The 22722-nt window shown below is 39.9% G+C and overlaps 1 protein-coding gene across 4 annotated transcripts in view; it reads right to left on the reverse strand.

The window, feature by feature from the left end:
* Positions 1 to 12896: 12896 nt before the first annotated feature.
* ENOX1 (ecto-NOX disulfide-thiol exchanger 1) overlaps positions 12897 to 22722 on the reverse strand; it is an 899109-nt gene continuing 889283 nt past the window's right edge. For all 4 annotated transcript variants that reach the window (XM_075336870.1, XM_075336871.1, XM_075336868.1 and 1 more), the window contains 3 exons: positions 20585 to 20687; positions 17857 to 17942; positions 12897 to 14269 (listed from right to left, as the gene is read on the reverse strand). In XM_075336870.1, the coding sequence (XP_075192985.1) occupies positions 14138 to 14269; positions 17857 to 17942; positions 20585 to 20687 (321 nt within the window). In that variant the 3' untranslated portion in view covers positions 12897 to 14137. The remainder of the gene's footprint in view (positions 14270 to 17856; positions 17943 to 20584; positions 20688 to 22722) is intronic.

Below are 22722 nucleotides of genomic sequence, written 5' to 3' on the forward strand. Positions count from 1 at the left end.
ATAATCCTCTAGTTCAATGTTTCTCAACTCCAGTCCTCAAGACCCACCAACAGATCATGTTTTCAGGATTTCCTTAACGTTGCACAGGTGATGCAATTATTCCCTGTCTAACATTGAGGAAAACCTGAAAACATGATCTGTTGGTGGGTCTTGAGGACTGGAGTTGAGAAACACTGTTCATGGCCCGGTATATGACATTTAAAGGGTATTCCTTGTTGACTAATAAATGAACTAGTCTCCAAGTTTGGTGTTCCAGAAACTATAGAAAGGGATAGCAGTACACCCATCACTGGAGAAATAATGTAAATTATGCAGGCCTTGGGAACAGAGCAGGCATTTCATACCCCTTATCATCCACAAAACAGTGGGAAAGGGGAGAGATTAAATGGGACACAAGCTAAAAATTCAAAAGGCCATGCTAGACACAGGAAAGAATTGGGTAGAGTGTTTATCCCTTGCATATTTTTCAGTCAGACATAGTCCAAATAGAAAGAAAGTCCAAATAGAAGTCCTTTTTGGTAGTGCCCCAAAGACAGGTGTGTACTTCCCGTAAGTGCTACAGATGCAACATGAAACTGTGACATCACAGTAATATTGAGAATAAATCTTAATTTTTACCAGAAAGTTTAAAAACGAGGGGGAAATTTTCTATGGCCAAAACATACATAGGGTGCTAATAAAAAAAACGTGTTAGCCACAGTAATACTGAAGAAAGTGTTGTTATATAGTGAGAGACAGTCCCTAATTCACACAGGGAGTGTTTAAATAGGAAAAAGGTGTCTAAACCAGAAAAAACTGTCCCAAGCAAGTGTGCTCAAGTACATACATAGAGTGGTTAATGAATCCTAAGGCGGGCTTTGCACACTACGACATCGCAGGTGCGATGTCGGTGGGGTCAAATTGAAAATGACGTACTTCCGGCATCGCATGCGACATCGTAGTGTGTAAAGGCTCGATGATACGATTAACGAGCTCAAAAGCGTCGTAATCGTATCATCGGTGCAGCGTCGGCGTAATCCCTAATTTCACTGGCGCGACGGTCCAATGTTGTTCCTCGCTCCTGCGGCAGCACACATCGCTGTGTGTGAAGTCACAGGAGCGAGGAACATCTCCTACCGGCGTCACCGCGGCTTCCATAGGATATGCGGAAGGAAGGAGGTGGGCGGGATGTTTACATCCCGCTCATCTCCGCCCCTCCGCTCCTATTGGCCGCCTGCCATGTGACGTCGCAGTGACGCCGCACGACCCGCCCCCTTAATAAGGAGGTGGGTCGCCGGCCAGAGCGACGGTCGCAGGGCAGGTGAGTCCATGTGAAGCTGCCGTAGCGATAATGTTTGCTACGGCAGCTATCACAAGGATATCGCTGCTGAGACGGGGGCGGGGACTATCATGTGCGACATCGCAGCATCGGCTCTGTATATGAATGTACTTAATAAGAAATGTCATAATGCAAAACTTTTTGCAGCTCTTACAGTCCAGCTACAAAAAAATTACTGCACAGCATTGAATTTAATCTCCATGCTTAGTCTTGAGCCATCATTAAATAGTACTTTTAAACTGCCAAGATTGCTTTCCTTAGATAGACATAAGTGCTGTGAATGTATAATTCTAAGTAGATTGGAACATTGGAACATCGCAAAATTATAATTTGCTTTTCTCAATTTAATGAGGTACAAAAAAAAAAGATGTAACATACTCTCTAAGCATCTTCAAACCACTCGCCTGATAGGTAGGAAGGCATGATGCCAAGTTTCACCCCAGAATTAATGTCCTATGTTGTTTCCTTATAAATCCTTGAAAATTAAGCTTTATAGAGAAACAGTGACCGAACATTAATTCCAGTACTGAAAATGTGACATTGTAATAGAGCTTCAGTCATTACCATATAATGTCTGCCATTTAAATTCTTAGTGTGTGCCCAGATGATCTAATTATGCTGCACACATTTGTATTATGAGAAGCAAGTATCTTTGCGAGGAGTATAAACACATCGAAATTCTGTTTACTGAGGCTTTTTATCAGATTTTTGACCTGTGTAAGCTAATTTTTACTACCTCAACACATCTATAATTATTTCAATTACCTAAGTCATGAGCATGTGTAACTATTAACAAGAACACTCTGCTGCACAAATTATCTTGTTTGTGTTTGGGAAGAGTGTCCTTTTGTCTAACAAAATCACCTTCCTGCCCTGTCAGAAATGGCTCAGTGGAGAAAAGGAAGGTCTTATTTGTTCACATCTGCATAATTATGCCATCTGTTTTTGTGACATTCTCAGTTGTCCTATGCAAGAAGTGGTTCCATGAAAACATGCCCAAAGGAAAAATGCCCACAAGGAAAGTTGCCCGCACAGAAAATTGCCCATACAGAAATTTGAGCACACAGTTTTTTACCATTACAGCATCACAAATTTTTGGATCTGTGATATTCGACTTGTAAGGTAAAGATGTTGTAATTTTGGCTTGACCTAGTGCAAAAATTATGGCGATCCATGATTTTAAAACACATTTGTACTATCCGGTCATTATCAACAATAGATACAGTTTGGTCTCATTCCTCATTGATATTGCCTTACTCCTTCCGTCAACCCAGCACAAAGCAGCACATGCGGAGCTCAGAAGAAAACAGCAAGCAGTTTGATACAGAGGCAGTGACATACCGCTAATAGAAGCAGACCACACAGCCACTATGGAACCCATGAGTTGGAGGGGGTCTGATGCCAAGCATTGCACTTTCAACTGTATCGGCATCACGTATGCCAATACATTTGAAAGCAATGATGAAAGAGGGAGCCATCCACTGATGCTCCCTCCTCAAGCATTTCCCCACTATGTCTGCACTCTGATGTCTCAGCACAGCGGGGCATGATGACGTCACTACTGTGCTCCCGCTGTACTGAGATGTGCAGAACGGCCGGTGCAGCAGGGGAAAGAGGAGAAGTGAGTAATTGTTTAAATCAGTGAGTATAGTGGAGGACTATGCAGGTGCATTATAATACATGAAGGACTATGGGGTGCATTATAATATTTGGGTGACTATGCGGGTGCATTATAGTACATGGAGGACTATGAATGTGTATTATACAATTTGGAGGACTATGTGGGTGCATTATTCTATATAGAGGACTATGGGGTGTGCATTATACTATTTGGAGGACTATGTGGTGTGCATAATAAAACATGGAGAACTATGAGGGCGCATTACAGCATTAAGAAGACTATGCGGCTCCATTATTCTATATGAAGTACTATAAAGTGTGCATTATACCATTTGGAGGACTATACTGGTGCCTTAGAATACATAGAGGACTATGGAGCTGTTTTATACCATTTGGAGGACTATGTGGATGCATTATTCTATATGGAGGACTATGGGGTGTAAATTATACTATTTGGAGGACTATGTGGGGTGCATTATGATACATGGAGAACTATGGGGGTGCATTATATCATTTGGAGGACTATGTGGCTGCATTATTCTATATAGAGTACTATAAGGTGTGCATTATACTATTTGGAGGACTATACAGGTGCATTATAATATATGGAGGGCTATGGATGGTGCATTATAATATATAGAGGACTATAAGGGGTACATTATATATGGAGGACTATGGATCTGCATAATATATAGAGGGCTATATGAGGCTTATTTTACTATATGGAGAACTATGGGGGTGCATTATACTATATGGAAGGCAATCTGGGGCCAATTATACTGGAGTCAGATTAGCGTAAGACATCCAATGCAATATGCTAATGACCCTCAGCTCGGGCTCTGCTGTGAGCATCAGCCGAGTGTCATTATACTGTTATCTGATCCTGCGACTGAATCACAGCTGCAGAGGAGAAGGATTAATATCTCCATCTCCACCATTGTCAACTTGTGCGTACAGCATATCGCACTGCACTTGGATGTCATCCGAGTGCAGTCCGATTTTTCACTTGCACCCATAAACTTGTATGGGTGCGAGTGATGAGAGACTCGCAGATAATCGCAAAAAGCTGTAATTTTTTTTTCCTCAGTCTAATTAGGGCTGAGGAAAAACTCGCAGATGTGAACTGCAGCATTGTCTTACATGATGTCATATGCCAGTGTGAATCTAGCCTATGGAGAACTATGGGGGCCAATTATAATATATGTAAGGCTATGTAAGGCTATGGGGGGGCCATGATAATATTAAGAGTGCTATGTGAAGACCTTATACTATTTGGAGGGATATATATATACACAGAGAAGCAAAAGAATAACAATGTTTTGAACTTTTGACTTTCAGACTCCATATCGCACCATCCACAACAGCTTCAAATGTTTGTCATTTTATAGACAATCATTTAGGCTATCTCATACATAAATTTGACTTGCAACTACAATCGGAAGCAGAACTTTACATGCACTATCTAAAAAGACACATATGCATGTTTTTTCTCACTATCTGACATCAGAAATCAGAATAAACCTTTCCTATTTTAGATCAATTCGGAACCTAACTTATTTATATTTGCCAAATGCCAGAATGAGAAAATGTGTTATGGCATTTCTAATACTTTCTGCAAAGTCAAAAGTTTACATACACTAAAGGCCGCTTTACACGCTACGACATCTCTCCAGCGATCTCGTTGGGGTCACGGAATTTGTGACGCACATCCGGCCGCTTTAGCGATGTCGTTGCTTATGATACCTATGAGCGATTTTGAATCGTTGCAAAAATGTTCAAAATCGCTCATCGGTGACATGGGGGTCCATTCCCAATTATTTTTGCAGCTGCAGGTACGATGTTGTTCGTCGTTCCTGCGGCAGCACACATCGCTATGTGTGACGCCACAGGAACGAGGAAAACTCCTTACCTGCGGCCACCAGCAATATGGAAGGAAGGAAGGAGGTGGGCGGGATGTTACGTCCCGCTCATCTCCGCCCCTCCGCTTCTATTGGCCGGCCTCTTAGCGACGTCGCAGTGATGTCGCGGTGACGCCAAACAAACCGTCTCCTTAGAAAGGAGGCAGTTCGCCGGTCACAGCGACGTCGCAGGGAAGGTAAGTAGTGTGACGGGTCTGCGCGATTTTGTGCGCCACGGGCAACATTTGAGTTAATTAGCGACATACCTGTGGATGTATTTTCAAGTACACCTCAAACACTGCTTTTTTGTGTAGCATCATGGGAAAGTCCAAAGAAATCAGCCAAGATGTCAGGAAGAGAATTGTGGACTTGCACAAGTCTGGTTCATCCTTGATTGCAATTTCCAGATACCTGAAGGTGACTCATTCATATGTACTAACAATTATACGCAAGTACAAACAAGATGGGAATTTCCAACCATCATCAGGAAGGAGATGGGTTCTGTGTACCAGAAATGAACGTGCTTTGGTCAGATATGTGCATATCAACCCAAAAACAAAAGACCTTCTGAAGATGCTGACGGAAGCTGGTAAGATTGTGTCATTATCCACAGTTAAACGAGTACTGTACAAACATGGGCCAGAAAGAAGCCATTACTCCAAAACAAATATAAAAAAGCCAGATTAATGTTTGCAAATGCACACAGGAACAAAAACATTAATTTTTGGAAACATGTCCTGTGGTCTGACAAAACTAAAATTTAACGGTTTGGCTATAATGACCATCTTTTATGTTTGGAGGAAAAAGCTTTGAAGCCGAACACCACCATCCCAACTGTGAAACGCAGGGGGTGGCAGTATCATGTCGTAGGGCTGTTTTGCTGCAGGAGGGACTGGTGCACTTCACAAAATAGATGGCATCATGAGGAAAGAAGATCATTTGGCAATACTGAAGCAATATCTCAAGCCATCAGCCATGATCTTAAAGCTTGGGTGGAAATGGGTCTTCCAGTCGGCAGTCTTCTCCATGATTGTGTAGCCTATTCTAAGGCACCATTTTAAATGCTTAAGAAGCCTTTGCAGGTGTTTTGTGGTAATTATTCTAATTTTCTGAGATAATGACTTTTGGGCTTTCATTGGCTATAAGCAATAATCAACATTAACAGAACTAAACACTTGAAATAGATCCCTCTGTTTGTAATGACTATATAATATATGTGTTTCCCTTTTTGTATTGAATTACTGAAATAAACTTTTTGATGATATTCAAATTTATTGAGGTGCACATGTATACGCTCACTCTCGAATATATCTTCTCATTTCTTTTCCTCCATATAATGGGATTTCGTCTTTTTCAATCTTTTTATACTCCTATAAGTAACAGTTGGACACTTCAATGAGCACATGCCCGTTAGCGCCCTTTTTTAACATTTCTATTTAAACTGCTGTTGATTGTCTATATTCATATGGTATTAGATTTTGCAGTAGGAGTCAGTGGACTTTGAAAACGCATCAATATTTTTTGAGTACCGCAACATCTGAATGATTGTCAGCAGAACAAGATAAACACAATTTTTCTTCTACACAGCACTGTACTACTCTGGCATATGGATTTTTGGCATACTTCAGATTTTCCTGGGCATGAATTTTAAATGCATCTAGGACAGTGCATAGAATATAGTTATTGGATTTGGATAAAGCAGAAATGTGCTCATCTTATGTAATTAATTCTGAACTTGTACATACTGCCAAGACATCCTACCTTAATTTAAACATTTCTCTGCCTAGCTAAGAGATGGGTGAATGGTTGTCCTTCAGTAGCATTGTCAAGATACAAATGTTATCAGATATATTAATTATAACAATGAGGCTACCCCACCCCTTCCTTGTCAGAGGGTTTGAATACATCATTAGTGGATCCTGTTCAATTAAAGTGTAACCATCATTTTCATTTTTATTTCATAAATCCATAATACACATCAAAATAAGCAACTTTGTAATATATTTTATATCAGAGAAATTTGGTTGGTTCACCTCCAAACTGATCTTTTATCCCCAATTCATGTGTAAAATCTGTATTTACCGAGTTAATTTCAAGTTGATTTTAATCAATAAATCTTGCAATAATAATAATAATAATAATTTCCACAATTGGATGTGTTTAAAAAAAATGTTTCTGTGCTAAGATAATCTTATAAATGTGCCCCTGCTGTGTTCTGTGTAATGGCCGTGTCTGACTGTACGGGAACATGATCTGAACATATTTTTCACAGCAACAAAAGGGCAATAGTATTTACCTGCCCAGGTCACAGAATCTAATGCACGTACAGGATGCAGCAAAACCCCTTAACAAAGATGGAGGCAACAGGTGCAAAACACTGATGGAGCAGCTACTCACACTGCCACTCCATGGCAGGGTGATTGCTTACTATTAAAATTGCACACAAATGCGTGATCCTATGATCTGGCCACTGTGATGGAGCTGGCCAGGACGATAGTAAAACTACCAAATGCTGCTAAAAATTTGTGAAAATTGAAGGTGTTTTAAGACTGCTTTACACACAACGATATTGCTAGTAATCTCGTTAACGATGTGAAATGTCAGATCGTAGATACGATTTGTCGAGATCGCACATAGGTCGTTTCTTGAAGCGTCGGCCACAAAAAAATCGTATCTACGATCTGGCGTGTCACATCTCTAACGAGATCGTTAGCGATGTCGTTGTGTGTAAAACAGCCTTTACAGTAGAAAACTGGAGACGACGCTTAGATGAAGTGGGCCCAGGGAGTTGTAAAGAGGCCAAGTGGGTAAGCGAGCCCACTGTGATCTTAACCCCTTAACGACCCATGACGTACTGGGTACGTCATGGATCGTGTGCCGGTAAGCCCCGCCACCTGCCGCCGGCAGGCGGCGTCGATCCGCGCACATATCAGCTGTTATCAACAGCTGACATGTGTGCCTGCTAGCCGCGGGTGGAATCGCTTCCACCCGCGGCCATTAACCCCTTACATTTCGCTGCCAAAATCTGGCAGCGATATGTATATGGGCACCGCCATGACAGTCAACTTACCTTGCCCCCACCGGAAGTCACGCGACATGATCACATGACTTTCGGTGGTTGCCATGGTAGTACAGGGTCATGTGATGACGCCTGTAGCTAACATGACTCACTTCCTCTCAATGCCGGAATATAGCCGGCATTGAAAGTAAAGCAGCAAATCTGCAGTTCTCAGCTCTGTAGCTGAGATCTGCAGATAGATAATAGTGATCGGATTGCTGATCGCTATAGCCCCCTAGGGGGACTAGTAAAATAAAAAAAAAAGTTTTAAAAAAAAAATAAAAAACCTAAAAGTTCAAATCACCCCCCTTTCGCCCCATTGAAAATGAAAGGGTTAAAAAAATTAAAAATACACACATATTTGGTATCGCCGCGTTCAGTAATGCCCGATCTATCAAAATATAAAATCAATGAATCTGATCAGTAAACGGTGTAGCGGCAAAAAAATTCCAAACGCCAAAATTACGATTTTTGGTCGCCACAAATTTTGCGCAAAATGCAATAACAGGCGATCAAAACGTAGCATCTGAGCAAAAATGGTACCATTAAAAACCTCAGGTCGAGACGCAAAAAATAAGCCATCACTGAGCCTCAGATCCCGAAAAATGAGAACGCTACGGGTTTTGGAAAATGGGGCAAAACGTGCGCCACTTTTTTTGGACAAGCTTGTGAACTTTTTTTTAACCCCTTAGATACAAGTAAACCTATACATGTTTGGTGTCTACAAACTCGCACTGACCTGAGGCATCACATAGATACCTCAGTTTTACCATATGGTGAACACGGTGAATAAAATATCCCAAAAACTATTGTACGATCACACTTTTTTTGCAATTTTTCCGCACTTGGAATTTTTTTGACGTTTTCCAGTACACTATATGGTAAAACTTATGGTTTCATTTAAAAGTACAACTCTTCCCACAAAAAACAAGCCCTCATATGGCAAGATTGATGGAAAAATAAAAAAGTTACGCCTCTTGGAAGAAGAGGCGCAAAAAACAAAAACGCAAAGTGCCCGGGGGCTGAAGGGGTTAAAGAGAACCTGTAAGGTTAATAAAAAAGGCTATTAACCTACTGATATTGGATTAATCAGCAGGTCAAGAGTGTTCTGAAGCTGCCCGCCACCGTAACTGAAAGCAACACTACTAATGAACTTAAGTGATACGGATAGCACTAATGCAGCTTCAGTCACAGCTCAGTTCATAGTGTGTGGCAGGTGTGACACAGACAGCCAGCTCAGCATTGGAGCTCATTATTAGAGCCAGCTGTCAGTATGTGACAGGCGCACGGTTACAGCTGCTGCTCACTATACAGTGAGTGATGACTAAAGCTGCGCCGTTGCCATTACTATGAAGACTGAAGCCTGCCAGGAGAAGAAAAAGTTAATTTCCTCCCGGCAGCAGGGCTTTCAGCAGCTTTGGAACGCTATTACCCTGTTGATTAATTTCATATCTACAGGTTAATAGTGTTTGTTTTTTAGCTGTTAAAATGGGTGAAGTTGGAAAGTAGACAGGGTAAGGCTATGTGCGCACGTTGCGTACAGTCACTGCAGAAATTTCTGCAGCGATCTGAAGAGCACATGTGCGCTTTAAATCGCTGCAGAAATGTCCGTAGTGAAAAAAAAAAAAAAGCCGATTCCATGCGCTCTGCCTGCAGCTCCTCCCATAGACAGAGCAGGAGCTGCCGGCAAAGAGCACGGAAGAAGTGACATGTCACTTCTTAGAACGCAGCGCTTCGGCAGAAGCCGAAGCGCTGCGCTCTAAAACGCCACGTGCGCACGGCCCCTGCACAATCTCCATAGACTGTGCAGGGGACGCAGGACGCATGCAGTTACGCTGCGCTACAAAGCGCAGCGTAACTGCATGTATTTACGCAACGTGCGCACATAGCCTAAGACAGGATTAACATTTCAAGTGAGGTGCATGACACCGAGAAAATGCATAGAATTCATTAAGTGGCGATCACCTCGGTTAATTTGGAGCATCTTATTCATACATGCTGGTTCTTAAAACTGGACATGCCAATCTTTAAAGTGGGGCCAAAGTATTTTTCGTCTTCATTTCTGTACTATGTGGCTAAAACTACTGTGTGTAAATAGCTGGGCAGTCAGTTATAACAGGCTCCACTGTTCTCTGAAGGATTGTCTAATTCATGACCAGCTGAAGCATTACTTACTCTGAAAATTTTATACCAGTCAGTGCACACACACACACATTATATACATACACACATTATATACACACACACACATTATATACACACACACACACAGATTATATACACACACATTATATACACACACACACATTATATACATACACACACACACAGATTATATACACACACACACAGATTATATACACACACATTATATACACACGCACACACATACATTGTACACACACACACACACACACACTATACACACACACACACACCATATAGCAATAGAATCCTGTAAAAAAAAAAAAAGTTAATTCATGTACATGAAAAGCTCACAATGGACGTACACTTTGTAACATTGCTAGTGGCTTGAAAACTAATTCTGCTAACAGGAAAATCTGCACTTCAAATCATTTCTATGCTTTGTTAGACCCACTGAAATAAAACATTGGTGGTAGAAGCTAGTGACATTTGAAAAATTATTTTTTTTTAATTTTTTTTTTTTTTACACGACATCCATTAATAAATTTGTGGGGGCAACTGCTGTAAGATACAGGCCAGAAAAGGATACTATTTTTGACATGATGTTCCGTTACAGGCTGGGATTACCGTATGTAAATACAAGGATGATGCCTGGCTATACACCAAGTTGTTTGAGCTTTTATTTATATCAAGAACATTGCATGCTTGACCTATTTTTAAGATTTAGTAACTTTTCAGCCTTTCTAATCATATTACTATTACTAAATTGCTATAGTATTGTAGATGGCTATCATGTTTTATACATTCGCAGTTGCTTCAGTTATAAAAATATACAAATAGCTAATTACTACAGCATGAAAAAGAATGCGAGAGCAAATTCACCATTTTATAACTTGTCAGAAAAAAACATCAGTTGGGAGGAGGGGGATGACGCTGCAGCGTTCCAGTGAAAATGTGGAGGAGAAGATATCTAATTGGTTTACAGCATATTTTAGAAAGTGTGTAGATACAATAAGAAACCAATAAGAGAATTCTAAAAAATATTAACATAAGACTTGTACATGCATATACTGTATTTTTGGATTATAAAACTCACTTTTCCTCCCACAAATTGGGAGGAAAATGAGGGTTGCATCTTATAATCCGAATGCACCTTACCAAGAGGTGATGGAGAGAGGTTGCAGGAGGTAGGCTCTGTGCTGGGGCCTGCGGGGCGCTGTGCTGCAGTGCTGTGGGTTGTTGTGCTGCAAGCAGTGAGGCAGGGCCATCATGAAAATGTCGGTGGTGCAGACTTCAAATAATGTTGCCCAATGGCGGTGCGTGTGCAGATGGATCTTTCAGTCAAAGTTCTCATCTGCGCACAAGTCGCCTCCAGCCCACTGATCTCCCAGCAACGAACTTGAGGAAAATGGCACCTGGAGGTGCCACGTGAACAGATGGGATCTCGGCTTGTTATTGAGCCGATAACTTAATCTTCGCAAGCGCCAACTCCGGGTGCCATTTCTTTGAAGTCCTCACTGCCGACAGTTTCTGGAAGTTTCCCACCTCACAGCATCTGGGAGACCCGCTGGCCGCACCATCAACCTGCTCCACCACAGCCCCTGCCTCCTGTGACCCCGCTGCACCACTGCTGCCATCCCACCACCGGTAAGAAACCACCAGATTGTAAGACGGACCCCATGTTTTTTTTTCCCTCTACATTTAGGGTGCGTCTTATAATCCGGTGCGTCTTATAAACCGAAAAATATGGTATATGCCGGAAAGATTGGAGGTTTTTTATCAAATTACAGCTACATTTTAAGAAAGTCCTTCTCCTGTTCTGTAGTCCCGATTTTACTTCAATTTAATGTATACACAGCTATAGGATTACTCCATCCTAGGTGCATTACTTTACATTTATCAACATTAAATCTCATTTGCCAAGTATCTGCCCATTCTGACATCTTATCCAGATCTTTTTGTAATATTGTACTATCAAGGTCAGTTTTTAATATCCTACATAGTTTGGTGTCATCAGCAAAGACTCATACTTTACTATCAATCCCATCCACAAGGTCATTAATAAAGAGATTAAAAAGAATCGGTCCTAGCACAGATCCCTGCGGCACCCCACTGCTGACTATAGCCCATTTACAGAATGTGCCATTTATGACTACTCTTTGTTTCCTATCTTTTAGCCAATTCCTTACCCAGTTGCATATAGTTTCCCCTAATCCTTGCTTCTGGAGCTTTAGTATAAGGCTATTATGTGGTACAGTATCAAATGCCTTTGCAAAGTCCAAATAAATCACATCAGCTGCATTACCAATATCCAGGTTTGCACTTACCCCCTCATAGAACCCCAACAGGTTGGTTAGACACGACTTATCTTTCATGAATCCATGCTGTCTGTCAGTTATTATATTATTTTCTGCAATATATTTTTGCATATCATCCCTTAAAATGCCCTCAAAAACTTTGCATACTACTAATGTCAGGCTTACTGGATGGTAGTTGCCTGGATCTACCCTCTTACCTTTCTGAAATATCGGTACCACATCAGCAATCCTCCAATCCTGAGGCACCAACCCTGTTACAAGCGAGTCTAAAGCGAGTCTAAAAAGATGAGATACAGCGGTCTGTAGATTACGGAGCTCAATTCCCTCAATATTCGTGGATGAATGCCATCTGGCCCTGGGGATTTGTCAATGTTTAATTTACTCAGACGTAGGCGTACTTCTTCTGTGTTAAATTAATCGTATCGGGTGGTGAACTTTGATTTTTACTTGTTGAATGAATATTTTCAGATTATTTGTAAAAAAGTGCATTAAGACATATACAGTGACAGCCAATACGAAAATATATTGTAAGTACAATAGTATTTATTGGAAAACATTTTATTTTCAAGTATTTAATAAAAAATTTGTTAACAATGCAATTTAATATTTATTCTGATGCATATATCGGAATATATTACATACCAATACAGAAAAAACCCCAAAAACAATATTTTGCTCAATATTTACATCAGGAAGATACATTAACAGTATATGCTGTCTTACTCTGTACTGTGGTATACATTAGAAAAATAATAATTTAGATTTTGTATCATGGAGTAGGCTCACACTGTTTAATCTCTGCTGGCAATACTAAAACCTGCTGTATTTCATCAGTAACACTAACATTAAAAAAAAATAAATCAAAAAGTGAATATTAAGAATCACTTTCCAGTATAAATTCTACAGTTTTGGGAAATTTTTTAAATCTCCAAGGGCTTGGCCATGAGATAAAAATCCAATGACATAAACTTTGTATGCAGGTCATTACATCCTGAATATAAAGCTAAACTATGGAGTTCTTCGTCTTGGAGAGCACAATATGTTTTTATTTTTGGAAGAGACACACCACCTACAAAAGGTACACAAGAAAACAGCCACTCAGGACCAATGATGGGATACCCTGATATATAATGACTTGTGTACAAAACAAAAGTGAAGAAACAGAGCGAAGAAAACAATTTGTAACGTCTAAGACAAGCAGGTGAATCTCAGTAGGGTAGACTTCAGGAATCTTCTCTGAAGGTCGGAGATGGACAACCTGTTGCTTGTCAATGATTGATTTCTCCAGTTTAGTGTGGAAAAGCTACAGGTTGCGTAAACCTGTCAGATTCTAAGGGCAGTTAAATAGTGCAATTTGGGACTTGGCTTGAACAATTACACAATTATTTTCTAAAATTTTCAAATAAAGCGTCATAAGGGTAATTCAGAAGCATTTTTTTTTGCCTATAATCTAAATGGTCTACCGTGTTTGACATGTTCAGTAGTTGTTCACCCTTCTAACTCTTCTATGTAACCATTGATAAAGAACTACAAATTTTCATAGCTACCTAGAAGTAAATGAAACATCCGATGTAATTACCTTTACAGCAAAGAGTTCTATCACAATTCTGAATCAAAAGCTGAGGGACTGGTGCACAATGACATCTTCACTCACAAGAGCACATCACAGATGTAACTAAAGTTCAAGTTCATCGGCCCTGCAAAATGTCCATTACCTATGGAATACTTCATATTCTGCCATGCTACAGCATTTCATGAAATGTCTCTAAACCATGCGCAATCAAGCTGTCTTGATTCCCTCAAAGGCACAGAATTTCCATCTTTTTTCCAGTGTTGCTCCTACACCAGTGAACTCTTGTTTAAACATTCGAGGTAACCTCATGAGTAACGACTCAATTTCATTAGCTGATATCTGTAAAGGAAAAGGAATACAAAGAATAAGTGAATATACTATAAAATATATACTATGGGATCACAACGGTCTTTAAAGGGAACTTGTCACGTGTAAAAATGCTATTAACCTGTAGATATGGGGTTAATCTGCAGGTTAATAGGGTTTGAAACTTGCCCGGTGCCTGCACATTAAACCACGCTGCCAGGAGAAAATGACTTTTATTTCTCCTGGAAGCATTCGGATTTCAGTCACCGGGGCAGCGACGGCGTGAGTTCAGTCACTGCTCTGAGAATCCAGAGTGTTGGCTATAACTAAACCCCTGAACTAACAAACAGCTGGGTCTAATTCAGAGCAGCAGTCAGTCAGTGCGGGGGAGTGGTTACAGCCGACACTCTTGGTACACAGAGAGGTGACTGAACTTGTGACGGCCCCACCACATGACTAAAACCCGAACGCTGCCAGGATGAATAAAGTTAATTTCCTCCCAGCAGCGGGGTTTAATGTGCAGGTTGCATATGCTATTAACCTGAAGCTTAACCCAATATATGCAGGTTAATAGCGTTTTCACATGTGACAAGTTCCTTTTATACGGAATCTGTCAGCTGGTTTTTCTACATCTGAGAGCAGCATGATGTAGGCAAAAAGACCCTGAATCCAATAATGTATCACTTAATTTACTACATTGCAGCGAGTCTGACAAAATGAGAGTTTTTAGAATTTTAACTTTTGAAGTTTTGACATCAATTTGAATAAGCTTCACTGAAATGGACAGAGTCCCGTTCACCCAGTCCATGGAACACGCTAGCGTTTTTTATGTCACATATGTTACTACAATCCATGAGTGGAGTAGCACTTCTGGAATGGCGGACCTTATACTTCAGTAAAGCTGGTACAGCGCGAGTGTGCACTATCCCAGTTTTAATGAATTGGCCCCAAAGTCTAGTCTTTGATGACACAATGTCATAGTGTTTAGTGTTAATATGACTTGCATCTTCATATTCACCACAATACGAAAGTGGTCCAGAAAGAACCATTTCTAGAGGTTTATCAAAGAATATCCTAAGGATTGTGATTGCACCTGAACATATTGAGTGGTGGTTCTGCAGCAACAAAAACAGTCATCAAGTTACAGTATTTTTTTTTTTTTTGACAATACTGATCTTTTTTTCTAATGCATTGGGGCACGGTCACGTGACTGCTTTGTAATTTAATTGGCCTTCTAGCTTTTTATATTATACCTGCATCCTTTACCCATTTGTGCTATGACTAAGGGCCGCTAAGCCTGAAGCAGATAAACCTCTCGGCTGGTTTGTATATTTGATCTCAGGAATAATTGATTTTACGAACTATTAAATTCAGGAATTATTTCTTCAACTTTGTGCCTCGTGATTCCGCAAACTTTGACTCCAGGGCAGACGCCTGGTGACCTGGATTTATTTTTATTATATATAGAAACCTGCTTTTACCATTTTACCCTACAGATATATATACATATATATATACATATATATATATATATATATATATATAAAATGACATCCCAACACTCACCATAACAAATTAGCTACTAGTAATACCAGCGAGTGGTTGCAACACAACTACGCTTGGACGCTTCGTTATGGAACCAGCAACAAGGGTTTATTTCTGGGGTAGGGCTTATATTTTAGGCATACTCAAACCCTACCCCCCTAAAATCCTACTAGGGCTCATTTTCAGGGTAGGTCTTATTACTCTCCACCAAAGTAGTTGTCAGGGCATTATACAGGTTCCACACTTTGTAAATATATCATGATTTCTTGAGTGGTTCATATACTGGGATGATCCTTGGAAGCACTTTATGCGTGAAGAGTCCACAACACTTATGTAGTGAGATCATGAAAGTCTGTTTTACTGTAAGTGTAATTTTCTGCTTAATGAGCAGCTTATAAGCCGAACTGAATTACCAGAAGGTTGATCCTGGTGCAGTAGCTTTTTGTTTAAATGGTAATTTAGCAATCATTTCTTTCATTAAACCAGATCAGAAACTGTTTATTATTACCCTAGAGCGAGAATATGCTGTTTATACCATCAAATGTGTTATGATGGCGTTCTTGGGTTACTTGAAAACTATTAACATTGTAATTGCGTTATATGAAACCTCCCACGGTGTTAAATTAGTAACACCTCACTCTAAATGTCTATTAACTGAACTGTGGAACATCCAGGGAAATGTAGGTGACATCTATAAGGATGTAAATTAATTCATTATAGAGAATAAAATTCTAATATCACAATTTCCTAATAGCCAGGCATTTATTAATACAGCACAAAGGTAAAATGTCATTACTACAGCTCCCGTCATTTACATCTACGTAGATGTCCAATGGTTTTTGAAAAGAATATTATTGCTGCCATAACAGACGAAACATTCTTTATTCTCAATACTGTAACATTAATTATATTGATGTCTTATTAGTACACTGAAATAATAGAATAACAGGAAAGTAGCAGCTATTAAATACCATTAAAATCTCTCTCTACTCAACTAATTATCATTTTGGCAACAAGCCTAAATCCATGGAGTAAATTTTCACATTCTCATTTTTAATCGATGTTCTCCAAGTTGTTGAGCACCAGAGGGAGATCTCTCCTCCTCCAGAAGAAAACGGTCTCCTTAGGTCCACCTGCTATCTATGCAGAGAGGAGATCACCCATTACTGTGACTTTATGCCTTCAAAAGGCAATTACCATCTAAAAAATGAAGAACAAAAAGCTAAGAAAAGCCATCCCCCCTTTTTTTTTTTATATTCGATCCCCCAGTTCTTTCTTGGACAGCCTAATCAGGGAACAGAAAGATAGTCAAGAGCCTGGGACAGTTGACCCCACAGATGATGGCAAATGGTCGGGGCTTCAATATGCCATCATTTTCTGTGAAGAATAAACTGCTACAAAATGAATAATTTCCAAAATTTCTAGTTATTTCAACCAATGTTTATTGAAGGAGTTGTTCAGGAGACTTTGGCCCCTGATAAATGAAAACATTATTCACAAATCACAATCCAGAAACAAGTTTGTCAAAATTCACCATGGGCTTGAAAAGATTATTTCCAGAGGGGCATTGTAGATATAAGTCCCCTCACTGGCAGCCAGACTGATTTGTCAGGTCTCCATAAAGAGAATAGTATTCCCCGTGGTCCCCACATAGCTTCTCACAAGCCAGATCAGATACCCACACTTTGCACTGACGAGGGGCAATCACCCCGAAACACTGTGTCTGCAAATTGGGATTCTGATCTGGTATAAATCCTAAGTCTTATGAAAAGACTTGTTTAAAAAGGCACTTTTGACTTTTAGGATTGCTACTTCCAATAGGTGGTGCTAAAGTTTGTCTCCTTCCTCACTGGAGGGACAATCTGAATAATTCCCAGAGAGGCATTGCAGCTATAAGTCCGCTCACTGGCAGCCAGACTGGTTTGTCAGGTCTCCATAAGGAGAATAGTCTTCCCTGTGGAAAGATTGGATAATTCAGGGACAAGTGAAGTGTACACGTTACAATAAAACTGTAAAAATAATTTACAGACACATAAAAAAAGGGCTGTAGAATAAAAAAATGAAATCTGCTTTACCCTGGAGTCCAGTTGTTGAAGATAAGACCACAAGTATTCTATATTTGCTCCAAATGGATGGACGTTTAGAAATGTTGAAATGATACCTAAAAGTTGAAAGAACATATACATTTATACACAGTAATGGTATTGACACTACAGGAAAAGCAGAGACCGTTACCAAACACTACATGTCCCCAGCTGGATTGGCACACTAGCATTGGGAGTCCAGTGAGAACAGCTGGTGAGCCACAGGCAGCCAATTTCGCTTTATATTTCCAAATTTAAATATAACCTTGGAACATTCGGCGCTGTTGGTGACACTCTAGACAATGGGTTAAGGATATTTCACAAGAATGACCAAAACGGATTCTACTAATCCAATAATTCACCGGAGAGAAATATTCCGCAGCCAGGTGACAGAGATAAAACAATGTAGAGTGGTGTATTTCCAATTCAGTCTGCTAGAAGCTTATTAACCATCCATTTTATGCTTGATTTGCCAATACAAAATTGCAGCTACTGGAATAAGGCAATTATCATTTTTCTTTCGTGTGGCTGTTCCCTTGAGAAAATATTTTATATAGATGTGTCACGAAACACATTGACTTGAAGTTTCCCAATAATTACACTGTTCATAGTCATAAAAACTATATAATTCCCATTACAGCTAAATGGTCTTGTGAAGAAGGTGCAGTCCCCCGCTATGTATTTCTTATATTTCACTGAAATAAACCATCAGATTAAGAGATTTGTTTGAAAAAGATAAATTCCCAGTATAGAGGACAAAATCTAAGTAATTTTATAGCATTATAGAGGACTGGCAATATGTCAAATCAATAGTAAATGCAACCAACTGTAGTCATCATATACAGCACATGCCGAGAGAGAAGGGGGAGCAACACTTGTTAACCTCAATCCATTAAAATGGTGGTCATTTGTGGAATTTTAGGTGTTCTGGAAGTAAAACGGTGATGGCCTACCTGTGGAGGTATGACCCAGATCACCAAAATAAAAAGAAACTGGTGCTCTTCTGAATGCCATGGCCCCTTTATTGCTTACATGAGTACACCAGCTTTTCCATAAGTTTGGCTGTGCCCCCTTACTGGAGGCTCAGACCCATTCACTTGATTGAGTAAACTGGAGCACCATGGACCCCGTCATTCTGCTAATCGTCAAAAGTCAGACTGCCACCAATCAAACTTTGATGGATATCCTTACAACAGCTATAAATACTTTACCAGAAAACACATTTTAAACTTATTTCCACTGTAACACTATTAATGGATACAATCACATTGTTTACTATGTTACTGGCCATGAGCTGTAATTTAGTCATAATTCAGCAGGGTGCTGTTCAGCACAATAACTGGGGAGAGAGGTTTCCAATATGAGGGAAGTGGCGTTGGATAGGCCTTAGGGTGTAAGCTGTAGTTCCCTGTTGTGAAAGTGAATGTTGATGTGAAACTCCTTGCATACAGAATCACCAATTTTGAAAGCTTATATTATATATGGTTATAGCAGATATCAGCATGGCAGCTGTGAATCACTATTTGCGCACTGTGCTGCACATGTTATCAAAAGAACAAAGTACATTTTAAATAGATTTTGGAATAATAATAAGTTCCACAATTGGATGTGTTAACAAAAAAATGTTTGTGTGCTGAGATAATCTTATAACTGCGCCCCTGCTGTGTACTGTGTAATGGCCGTGTCTGACCGTACAGGGACATGGTCCGATCATACCACAGCTCCTGGGCAGGGGAGGAAGCATAAAAGTCTGTGAGGTAAAACCTATTTATAAGCAGGCAGGGAAATATTTTACCTCACAGAATGGAGCATCTGCAATCCCATGCTGTCTGGTCTGTATACTCTTCTGTTTCATCCCCTGTACAGGATCTATGGTATGGTCAGACCATGTTCCCTGTGCGGTCAAAGACGACCAATACACAGTACATAGAAGAAGCATATTTGGAAGATTATCTCAACACAAGAAGATCTTTATTTTCTTTCAACACATTCAGTTGTGGACCTTAGTTTTATTCCAAGATCTATTGATTAAAATGTACTTCGTGAGAAAACCCCCTCGAATTGTAGGAAATAGCCATAACATGTAAGGCTATGTGCCCACGTTGCGTTGTGTCCCTGCAGAAATTTCTGCAGCGTTTTGAACAGCACATGTGCGCTTCAAATCGCTGCAGAAACACTGCGTAATGAATGCAGTGAAAAAGCCGATTTCATGTGCTCTGGATGCAGCCCCCACCATAGACAGAGCGGGACCTGCATCCAAAGCGCACGGAATAAGTGACATGTTGCTTTTTAGAACGCAGCGATTTGGCAGCATGCAAATCGCTGCGTTCTAAAACGCAACGTGCGCATGGATTATGCACAATCTTCATAGATTGTGCTGGGGACGCAGGACGCATGCAGTTACGCTGCAGTGCAATACGCAGCGTAACTGCATGCAAATACGCAACGTGGGCACAGAGCCTAAAACTCAAAGCGCCTACACGAGCTACATGATTAATGTAGCCTGGCAGCCTTTGAGGTAGTGGCTGCCACATCTTTATAAACCTGTATATACATACAAACATACTATATACATACATATGCACACACGTTTTATTGACAAGGAATTCCTATGCGAGACAACCGATCACTTCTATACTGGTCTTTACCGACATTATAAAAGCTGTGACGTATGAATGGTCAATAATGTGCACAGATCATCACAGTAGGGTTGTCTTACCTATGAGCAAGGCTTCTTTTTCCGATTTCAGAGCCTGGCTTTGCTTGTCGGAATCCTTTTCTTTATCATGGTTGAACACCGCGACACTGACGGTACCATTTTCCTACAAGTACAGAAGAGTAACAGCTTTTGATCAGCCTTTACTATGTCACGTTCCTGACGACATACAAGTTGACTCTTTTATTTCTTCGTCTTCTCCGAATAAAAGACAAAGTTTATGAGCTGAAGTTAGTAAATCTTCCCGAGATGATGTAAATGATGCCTGGCTCGAGCAGCCACCTTTCATGGTGCTGTGAATTGGCAGGGAATGTTTTGCTACTTTAATTAAACTGAAATAGCGGGCTCATAAACATAAGGGAGATTTATGCTTGAAGAAAATGAAAGGAAATGTAATTGAAATATAAAAAATGAATTCCTGTATTGCAAATGCTTTTACTCATTAAATTAATAATAGAACATCACATCCATTGTGCAAATGCAAATTGTATGCAAATAAGACATTTATTAGGGCATACATGAACCAAGAATCTTACAAGGGGAGAAAAATATACCGCCATAGTATGCACTGTCTATATAGCGGATGCTGCTTTCTGTGGCGGCAATTTTCTTGTTTGATAAAATGTAGAACAGCAGCAATATCAGCAGTTATGACAGTAGCTACGTTGTTAGCAGAGTTACCTTACTGTTGTTTCTAATGCCTGACTGCAAGCAGAGATTTGGGGAAATAGACACAGATAATATACAGTAAAATTGCATCATGTTTTAATATGCAATAAATTTGATTTATTCGCCTCTGAAGCTAAACATATGAAGCAATGAAATACAGCTGTGACCATAAAGATAGTCCAACAGCTAAATACTAATAGATGAGTGTCCAAACGAAGCACAGCACCTTGTAGGGGACACAGCCCGAAGAAAAGACATACGTTCACTGTTACTGTATTGGCCCCAAATTGTTTTTTCTTTTTTTTTAATTTAAATATGCTAATGAAGTGCTCAATGCGCATTTGGCTCAGCCGAGCAGGAGCTGTGCTTAATTTTGACATTTATTTTGTGCTGACAAACTCCATTTAATGGCAGTGGTAGTTGGTGTATCATATGCATTATAGGACCGATGCCTTCTGTCACCGCTCATCCCTCTACATTATCTGTTTTTTGTACTACTGAGTCCCTTCTTCCATGGGTAATACTAATTTATACAAGCTCTAAATCCTTAGGCTATGTGTCTACGAGAGAATGTAGCTGCGGATTTTTCTGCATCAAAATCCGCGGCTTTCCCGCAAAATCCGCACCTTTTCAAAGGTGCGGATTTGCCGCGGATTTTGGTGCGGATTTTTTTTTTCCCAATTTTAAAGCCAAAATCCGGATGAAAATCCGCAACAATAATTGACATGTTGCAGATTTTTCCGGATCAAAATCCGCTGCGGAAAAATCCGCAGCATGGGCACAGCATTTCCAAAATGCCATAGAAATGGCTGGGAAGTGCCGCTGCTGCAGATTTTCGGTAAATCCGCGGCTTTTCCGCGAGAAATCCGCGGCAAAATCCGCGCATTTTCCGCAGCGTGGACACATAGCCTTAGTGTGGAGATCCTTTTATATACTTTTCCGTTTTTCTTCAAAGAGGGACATCCCAGACACATCCCATTTTCTTATTGTAAAAGTTTGGGCTCCCATAAAATATAATTGCAGTATTAATTGTGCAATATATTTTTAAGTTTTGATATCTAATAAATTTCCCTTTTGCACATCGTATTTGCACATATTGACCATTTGCTGCTAGTCTTATATATCTGGGTTCCCACAGTTAATTCAATTGCAGCATTATTTATCGGTGCGATATACTTTCATATTCAAATGCAATAATTGTATGCGTTTTTGCACATATAATCAATAACTGGCATGTTTTTAAAGTATCAGCGTAATAATTTAATACAGTGAATTATACGCTATATGAATATTAGCACTTTCACTTGTAATTGCTCGCTGTAGAAATTAATATTTTTTCAAATCTTATATACTTTTTCAAATCCTTTCTATTTTTTGACTCATGTGATTGAATGTTATGCAACTGAGCAATATTAGGGGTTAGTTTATACTAAAAACCTGTTTGTATACTTTGCTGCATGCCCTCGTCCCTC

The sequence above is a fragment of the Anomaloglossus baeobatrachus genome, chromosome 2 (assembly GCF_048569485.1).
Source record: "Anomaloglossus baeobatrachus isolate aAnoBae1 chromosome 2, aAnoBae1.hap1, whole genome shotgun sequence".
Taxonomy (NCBI): Eukaryota; Metazoa; Chordata; class Amphibia; order Anura; family Aromobatidae; genus Anomaloglossus; species Anomaloglossus baeobatrachus.